General features: G+C 41.1%; 2 protein-coding genes across 3 annotated transcripts; one reads left to right on the top strand and one right to left on the bottom strand.

Moving 5' to 3' along the window:
- Nucleotides 1-2,650: 2,650 nt before the first annotated feature.
- On the bottom strand, nt 2,651-4,906 carry LOC120422751 (uncharacterized). 2 transcript variants are annotated; one of them, XM_039586294.2, is made up of 6 exons: nt 4,816-4,906; nt 4,601-4,757; nt 4,188-4,533; nt 4,078-4,128; nt 2,988-4,014; nt 2,651-2,924 (listed from the first exon to the last, which is right to left on the bottom strand). In XM_039586294.2, exons 2-6 carry the CDS (start codon nt 4,615-4,617, stop codon nt 2,845-2,847), a joined length of 1,521 nt encoding a protein of 506 aa, XP_039442228.1. In that variant the 5' UTR covers nt 4,618-4,757; nt 4,816-4,906; the 3' UTR covers nt 2,651-2,844. The 2 variants fall into 2 exon arrangements, with proteins under 2 accessions (XP_039442228.1, XP_039442227.1); XM_039586293.2 differs by having other exon boundaries at nt 4,601-4,857.
- Nucleotides 4,907-5,281: 375 nt separating this feature from the next.
- Nucleotides 5,282-9,113, top strand: LOC120422752 (abasic site processing protein HMCES). The gene is made up of 2 exons (XM_039586295.2): nt 5,282-5,462; nt 8,202-9,113. The coding sequence occupies exons 1-2, from the start codon at nt 5,443-5,445 to the stop codon at nt 9,091-9,093; spliced, it is 912 nt and encodes a 303-aa protein (XP_039442229.1). The 5' UTR covers nt 5,282-5,442; the 3' UTR covers nt 9,094-9,113.
- Nucleotides 9,114-9,129: the final 16 nt, after the last annotated feature.

Genomic DNA, 9,129 nt, shown 5'->3' with positions numbered 1-9,129 from the left:
AACATTAATGCTATCAAAGGCAATTGAGGTGATTCGTCCGTTCGGGTCCATCAGCGTCTCATCGAAGGGTAGGGTTTTTCGAATGAGAATCGCCGTACCAACATTGGTGCTACTTCGGTTGACCACAGCATGGTGGGTGGGGATGAAAGAGAAGTTACTGAAAGCAACTTCCTGCAACAGGGCCACGTCTACGTCATGGCGGATTACAAAGTCCTTTAACAGGTATTTTTTGGCCTCAATCGAAATTGCATTCAGATTGATGCTGCAGACTTTTCTGACAAAATTCATTTTGAATCTTGGAAATAGGGTTGGTTTAGGGTGTCGTTGGTTTTAGGTGAGATTTGCGTGATTTTTGGTTTAGCTTACTTCGTCTTGGATCTGCCTCCCCTCCCACCGCCTGGCTTGTTGTCCTGCTTAGTTGAGTCTGCGGCAATCGCCTCCAGCGCTCCTGCCAATTTCTTCGACTTCGACTTCGAGCCCTTGACCTTGGTGAAGCCATCGGTGTCAACTTCATTCGCCGACTCATCGCTTGAAGTCAGCACACGTTTGGCTGTCCCTTCCGTCTCGATACCCTCCATCACGAACTGCGGCGTAATGTACTCGACTTCGTAGTGTAACCCTTCTTCGAGCGACCTCGCTGGACTTGCACCCGCAGATTCGAGCTGGATGTCATCCGGATCCCCTCCGTGCTGCTGTAGAGCGGCCTCCATCGGCGCCGGCAGTGTCGGAGCGTCAGCGAGCTGTTGAATGCTTTCAACGCCGACCAACTTCTTGGATGAGACCAGGGTTGTCATGTTCAACACGATCGGGCTCGTGATGTCATTCCCTGTACACCCCTGCTTGCCTTCGCTGTCCTTGACGGCGTCGGAGTACAGTGTTCCTTGACCTCCCTGCGGCGTCACCGGCTCCACGATGAGCTCGACGGTCCGCTGATACCCCCCGGGAGTTTGCGGTTCCACGATGTCCATCTGCTGTGTCTCCAGATCCTGGTGCTTCTTTTTGCTTTGCGGGCAGTCAACCTTCAGGTGACCTTCCTTCTTGCACTGGAAGCACTTCTGCTTCAGACCATCATAGTAAATCCGCCCCTTGCGGTTGAGGAAATACAGAGCAGCTGGGATCTCCTTTTTGACGTCCATGTATACTCCACGGATTCCGGTATACAAGTCGAGCTCTAGTTCCGCCGGGAACTTTTCTCGAACGGTGCGCTTGACGACTCCGTACTTCCCCAGCACCAGAGCGATGTCAATGTCCGGAACCTCCGGAGGAAGGTCGAACACCCGAACATAGCGTTGGCACCCTCCCATTACTCCCATACGTACTTCCGCAGTGCTTCCGTTCGAATACTGGAACAGGTGACATTCTGGGTTCTGGAGAAGGGCGTCCTTCATGGCACGTTCTGATTTGAACTTGATGCAGAAGCACCGTTCGTCCGAGATTTTGTAGCTGGTTTCCATAGTCTCCCTGTCTGCATCAAGAGCCTTGATGAAACGTGCCATTTCGACGAGCGACGGGTTGCTTGCCCCTTGCGGGAATCGGAACACCAACGTGTTCCTAATCATTCCGTCGGCCATAATCCGTCCGCTGGTTCGATACCCGGACGCTAAAGACAATGGGCTGCGTAAAACAGCAGAACAAAGGCTTGCTACACAATAGATGTGTCCGCGTTTTGTGTGCTCCGCGTATTGAAAAACACGACTAATCGCTCTGAGATCGGAGCGTAAACTGTGGTTTCAGAGTGCAAGGTCATTATTTTGTAAAAAAATATGTACTCCTGGAGAGAAAAAAAAAAGTTTGTTTACATCGTAAGAAAAAAGTGTTCCGAATTTGTGGTTTTCAAGGGTCAAAGTTTTTCTTCTAAAACTTGATATAAAAGTTAAAATTTGCAGTTGTCCGATACAGCATTCGGAAGATCGCAAGAAAAGCTTTCAAATGAAGGTAAAAGCGAATCATTTAGTTCAATTATCGATTTGCTATGATTTTTTTAACATTGGCCGATTTGTAAACTGTTCCGAATATGAGGGATGACTGTAACCAGAGCTGAAAATGTCAGGGGTCTTGACGCGAAAATCGGCGACGCTGACACGAATTTTTCAGATCCAGTCACTGAACCGCAAAACCGTGACATAAACAAACCCGGCGCAGTCGTGAGTGCCCTAGCTCACTGAGCAGCTGCAATGCGAGGCAGTAGTCGACCAACGCTCATTCGACGTTGCACGCACACACATAAAGAAACAAGTTTTTACACAAAAAGTTGGTATTTATGCGTGGAAATGTAATTTTGAATATAAGTTATGGTTGTTTCATGTGTTTTGCACATTCTAGAACCATTCAATTGTTTAAAAATAGTCAAAATAGTGTTTAGAGAGGATTTTACGAGTCAGTCATACGACACGAATTGAGTGAGTGTAGCTCATTTTTTCACGTCTCTCATTCTCCAGCAGCCGACCGGCACGAGTCAGGCGGCAGTGGTTGAACGGACATAGTAGGCTTACAGTCAGATGCTAGCAGTGAACTGACATTTTGGTTTGCTTCATGTGTACGCTGGGTTGGAAACATTTTGCAGGCCTGACTGTAACTTATAAAATTTGCAGTTAGATAAAAAAAAACACTAATGAACGACCTCAGTCCAATTTTTAATAAAACTCACTAATTGTATTATTAACTGTAAGCAACAGTTATTTTTATTTGAAAGTATTAATCAATTCACAGAATTAGTTCATGTATCCATAATTCAAAATTATCATTCAAAGGCCAGCAGTTTTGTTTAAAACCAATTCAGCAAGCTAGCAGTATTCATGTGTTTGTATAGTTTTAAATCAGGAACTCATGGCGTTAACGTAATCGTTAATACATATCTTCAACGGATAATATTGCGGGATGTGTGCAGAAATACTCTACGATATAGTTTTTGATGTACCTTTGATCTGAAATAAATACAATACATTGATTAAAGACTCCAAAGGACACACATAAAAATGGTAACTTACTCGGATACTGATTGGCATAAATTATTCCATCCGCCAGGTGTTTCGCCAACTTTTTAAACAGAAAACGGTTTCCAATCAAGCCTTCGTTCAGTGGTTTCATCAATGATTGCACCACCCACTGGGCGATCCTTTGGCGGCAGCTCGATATAAGCACTTCGTTCAGCTCGATCGACGGGCTGTACGGACCCAGCTCATCCTCTTCCTCTTCGTACTCGCCAAACAATTCTATGAATCGCAAGCGAATGCGCTCGTACTTAAAGTAATTTGTGTCGGCAATATTGCTCAGCAATTCACGCAGTTTCATCTTTTGCATGTGATATTCACAGGGCCAAAGACTCTTCTTGAGATCAGCTTCCTTGGTGGACGCTTGTTCTTTGGGCTGCCGATTCACATCAATTAATTCGATCAATTGAGGCGAGGGTGAGTTTATGGGTTTCGATTGGCCTTCAACTTGCTGCGGATCAAACCTTTCAATTTCACTTATAATTGCATTGATTTGAACTTGATTTTCGCATGAATCAAAAATGTTTCCATCGTCTCCGTTGTCAAACATTGCTTCCAGTTCGCGTATTATATTGTCATCCTCTTCTTTGGAAATGCTTTCCCCTGTAAGTACTACGTTTTCTGACGGCCTCGTTATCGCTTCACTTGTATCCACGGGCTCTTGGACATGTTCCGATGTTTTGGCAATCTTTTGCTTCACTTCAGTGCTAGATTTAGTCTCCTTTTTACTTTTTTTCACAGAACTCTCACGACTCGATTTAGTCTTGCGACTGGAAATGTGCATCTTTGCTTCAAAGTTTCGAATTTTCTCATCCAGAGACATGGCAGGAACATCGGGAAGTACCCCAACCTGAAGATCATCCATCGTTATCGAGCGCACTTTAGTGCACGTTTCAAGGTCTAGCTCATCGGTTTGAACGGACACGTGGCTGCACTCTTTTTTGATGATCTTTGGTGCAAATTTACTGTCGACCAAATTGGGATGTATCAAGCACTCGTTAGTTTCTTTACGAATCTGAGAAATCTGAAAGGAGTATCGTTGTTAGAAATCTTGATAATTCATTAAATAATTAAAAAATCCCGTTACCGTTTTGAGAATATATTTCCGATACAGCGATGCGATCATGCACGATTGAACCTGCAGAAATTGGAAATGAAGCACATAAAACGAAACCTCCCACACATTTTAATTCTTACCGCCTTCATCTCGATTCTTTCGGCACATCTTTTAATCTCATCCGAGGAGAACGTGACATTCTCGTACGGTTCTACCGATCCGGACCAGGCGGAATAATTGCCTTCCAGCAGCCCTTCCAAATACTTTAAATATTGGCACCGTACCTTTCCAGTTAATCGATGCGCCGGCAAGTCAATGCATTCGATCGTTTCCAACAGCTCCGTTGAGGAGTCAGCAGAAAATTCCTCGATTCTCGGAATTTTGCACGAACTTTCGTTCATGTAATCGAGGAATATATCGGACTTCCGGTAGATCTGGGCGTAGGGATCCGTTTCGGGCTCTGCGCAGTACTGCTTACCGGTGTTCCTAAAGAGATAAGTAAGTCGTGAAGTTATTTGTTAAACATTTTAAGAAAATCCAATAGAAAAATTACCACTTCTGTTTCGGCATGATTCCGTTTTGTTAATGTTTCGTAGGAACATAAAATTTGATTCAGACTAAAAATTATTTGGCTTGAATAAGCACTTTTCGCAAGGTTTACTTTTTCACATTGCTTGCAAAATAAACAATTTGATCGGTGGTTCGCTGAGCTGTAATAAATTGACACTCCATTACATGCTATACCACACATAATCTGGATGATTTTACATTATATTGGATGCAATTTAACAGCAAGCAAAGTTTGTTGAAAAAAAACTCCAAGTTGTTTTCATTAAAAAAAAAATCCATCGAGAAATTAAAAGTGAGAGTGTGTGCAACATGGAGTTAAACTTTCTATGAAGATGCTGTGAAGGTTACCATGACTCTTTGAAAAGTTTAACTCCATGTTGCACGCACACACTCTCACTTTTAATTTCTCGATAACAAAATTACACACTGGTAAAAAACGACATCTCATTTGACAAAAACACATATTCTTTTGTTCTCACCTTTAATGCTTATTGGGCGCACTGTAACTGAGAATCGCACTTTGCTGAGTTCATTTTCGCACTTTTTCATACGATTTTTTCAGTTCGACTACGATTACACAAAAAAGTGTAATCGTAGTTGAACTGAAAAAATCGTATGGGGAGGTGCGAAAACGAACTCAGCAAAGTGCGATTTTCAGTTACAGTGCGGCAACATCTTGGAATCAACTGTGGCAAAATACTACGCACGCGTTTGTTTACCAACAAACTTAAACGACGGAGCAAGCTGGCTTTGCGCTAATTTGGAAAGATTTAAAATTAAAATTAGTCAGAGAGCCCACATAATTTGTTATTTATACTTGCTACAATGTGCGGACGAACTTGCTTGTAAGTATATAATATAACCTGTCTAAGATTAAACAACTTTTTCAAAGTTTTCTTTCAACAACTTCTTCCCTCTTTCTGGATAGTCTAAGCAAATCTAGTTTTTTTTTAAAAAAAAGGTCCTATACTGCCCCTGATCGCATAAATGTCCCATATGCATTTTCATCACTTTTGAGTTAATGATGCAGTTTACACTGAAAGAAACCAACATAGCAAAATCAAATGCTTTTTCACGTGAGTTGCTCCAAAGCCCTACACCATAAATTCACATGCTTTTCCTTTGACCTACGTGTGTTTCGCATGTCAACTGGATGTGAAAATCATTTGAAGCCAGCTGATTGCATGCAAAACCCCTTTCACGTTGATTACGAATGGATTTCACGTGAGTTTCATAAGAAAAGAACTTAGATTTTCCCCATTCGACTTATCCATTGATTTCGAAGTGAAAATCACGTTAGTTCGAAATGTTTATGCGTGTGGTGGAAAAACCTTCATAAGTAAGATGGCCACGGACGAAGATGGTTATTTTTTTTCTTGTCAGCTTGAAAAGGACTGCGGTTTTTTTTAATATTTGATTAAAAAAGCACTGAGTAGTGCAAAAAGCAACCAAGAGTGAGTACAAACAAAAACGGACCAGTAAAAGTTAAAATTTTATAAAAATCATTTTACGTCTTTTTTTTACAGGAATCAAGTTCCAGCTCAAGGTCTGTTTCAGAATCCGCCAGTAGAATCCTGTGATCCGGAAGTTCACCGGAATATCCGCTATGATTCGGCGGTCGGTGACAACATCTTTTTTGGCCAAAGATTGCAAGCGATTCTTCCCGGAGTCCGCCATCAAGATCGGATCGTATTTTACATATTTAAAAAAAATGTAGATTTGTGCATAATAAATTATAAATTGGTAAATAAATCTGGTTAAAAAATACGACAATCCAAACTCATTATTTAAACATATGAAAGTCAATGGAAAATCATTTGATTTCTACTACAAATTCATATCATTTTCATGAGCTAAGCATTGCAAAGTCATGTGAGCTTCCACGTCAAATTAACGTGTTTTGCATTTGGATTTGCCGGTTCGCGTGATCGATTTTTTCAAGTGATTTCCACGTGATATTCACAGACTAAGTCGTATGGGGTAGATTCATGTGCAAAACATGTGACATTGCTATGTGCCTTTCTTTCAGTGATAGGTCAAAATCGTGTGCTCTTTCAGAAAAGCATACAACATCCAGTACTGTGTTCTATAGAAATCAGGAGAAAATCCAGTTCTTTCGCGAAAACTTAACACATATCGACGCCAACATTTCAAAAAGCATCATGTACAAACCATGCGTTTTGAGAAAAACGCCTTTGAATGATGAGCACCCATTTTCAATTGGGTCCTAAAATGAAGCTTAGATTGCTGATATTATTGTTTACAGCGATAAAGCTTATTTTTCTGAGTACAATGACCCTTTGTACGACCACAAAGAGTTTTAAATGAATTTTTAAATCAATTTGGAAAAAATAACCTCGCGGTCCTTCTTGACAGAAAAGTTCCTACTTGACAGCTCGTTCCAAGGGGACCATAGTTGATCCATCGAAAAAATGTTGTCTTGTCAATTTTTTTTTTTGCATTAAAATGAAAAAAAGTAATCAGAAATGGTTTTTTATCGTGTTTTTTACCGTTCTACATAAAAATTGGCATAGGGCTTTAGTACCCAATTCCCATTTTAATATAAAAGCAAAATAAGATGTTCTAATAATAACAAACGATGAAAAACGTTGCTTTTATTGATACTTGATCGTCCAAATTCAATAAAACATCATTTCCGTAATTGTATTTGAGTAAAACAAACATAACTCCTTTTGAAATCACCAACGTCGATATCGCCCTGCTGTCATTGAGGGGGGTGCTTTGTTATGATTCGTTTTTCTTCGCCGAATGTACATGGCGCTTTGTTCATGTTGCTTTTTTTTCGTCACGAGGTTCATGTAGTCTTTTGTTTGACAGGGTGACAGAGCTATATAAACAGGCACTGGTGATGGCAGAGATTTTGTTTATGTTACTTTATTTAAAATCATGATTAAACAGACTTTACTGAAGTAACTTTTGCTCATTTTTGGTGGAGAGGTGGCTTATTAGGAGTGCTTTCAGAATATGCAATAACCCAGAAAGTGTCAAAATGTACATGATGCCTTTTGAAATGTTACCATCGATATATGTGTTAAGTTTTTTTTCTTGTTCGCTTTCTCAAAAGGTACTATGGTGTATTGGTGGTTTTAAAAAAGTAATCTAGAAATAATCTATGTAAAGATATTACATTAATAAATAATTCACATCCTTCTCGAATTAGTTTTCAAAAAGACGTAAGAGCCATTGGTAAACAAAGCTCTTTTTACATCCTTCTTCAACCTATTTACGAAAAAACAATTTCAAAAATGCTTCAGATTGTTTATTTACACATCCTTCGAGTGCTCTAAACTAAAAACAGATTTTTTTTAAAGGTTCAAATTGTTGTGTTTCATTTGTGTATAGGACCTAATAAAAAAAAGTCAAGAAATGAAATATTGTTTCAATTCGGAGAAAAACGAAAATTAGTGTCAGAGGTCACGGAGGCTCTTACGGCCTTTTGAAAACTCACCCGAGCTATAAATGAATTCCGGACTTTAGAAACGCTTTATTGAGTTCTAGCACAGACTGTGTCAGTGGTTTTAGTGTGGATAAATTTATCCTAAATCTTGTTATTTTCCTTGCAGAACTCTCAATCCAAAGGAGATCCAGTCATGCTGCAAGTACAAAACTACACCTGATAGCAAACCAAAATCACCCGAGTATCGGAACGAGTTCAACTGCGGTCGCAAGTATGAACCATCCTACAACATTGCTCCAACCGATTTGAGTCCGGTGTTGGTTTCGGCCGCTCATTTTGACGAACAAAAGGACAGCGCGGAAAGGACACTGGTTCCGATGATGTGGAGTATGGTTCCGCGCTGGCACAAAGGAGACTACAAAAAGCATGGCCTCACTACAAACAACTGTCGGCTCGAAAGCCTGGCAATGTCGAAGTTGTACGGAGCGCCGTTTAAAGCCGGTCAAAGGTGCATTGTTCTGAGTGAAGGATTTTATGAATGGCAGACAACAAAAGTGCTCAAGGCTTCGGACCGTCCGGCATTCTTCGTCCATATGCCACAGAACGAAAAGGTCCGAATGGATGACAAAACGACATGGAACCTGAAAGAGGACGGAATCAATCTGCTCAAAATGGCTGGACTGTTCGACGTGTGGGAAGACGAGAACGGCGACAAACTTTACAGCTACACGGTAATCACATTTGAATCCAATGAAAAGTTCTCACCAATACACCACCGTTTGCCGGCAATTTTGGACACGGAAGCGGACGTCACTGCTTGGTTGGACTACAAACGAGTGGGAGCTAACCGGGCCTTGAACATGCTAAAACCGAGCGAAGCTATCGAATGGTACCCGGTCTCGAGCTTGGTGAACAACTCCAGAAACAAGTCCAGCGAATGCAACAAGCAAATTGAACCAGGACAAAACCAACCCACGACCCCAAAGAGCAAACTTATGCAGTCGTGGTTGATCGTCAAAAAACGTAAATTCGACGACATCGACGACGATCCAAAGTAGTTAGCGGACACATCTTTCAACGAAAGAAAACTCAAC

This window comes from Culex pipiens, chromosome 3 (genome assembly GCF_016801865.2).
Source record: "Culex pipiens pallens isolate TS chromosome 3, TS_CPP_V2, whole genome shotgun sequence".
In the NCBI taxonomy this organism is placed as follows: domain Eukaryota; kingdom Metazoa; phylum Arthropoda; class Insecta; order Diptera; family Culicidae; genus Culex; species Culex pipiens.
This window is presented reverse-complemented; position numbering and strand designations above follow the sequence as displayed.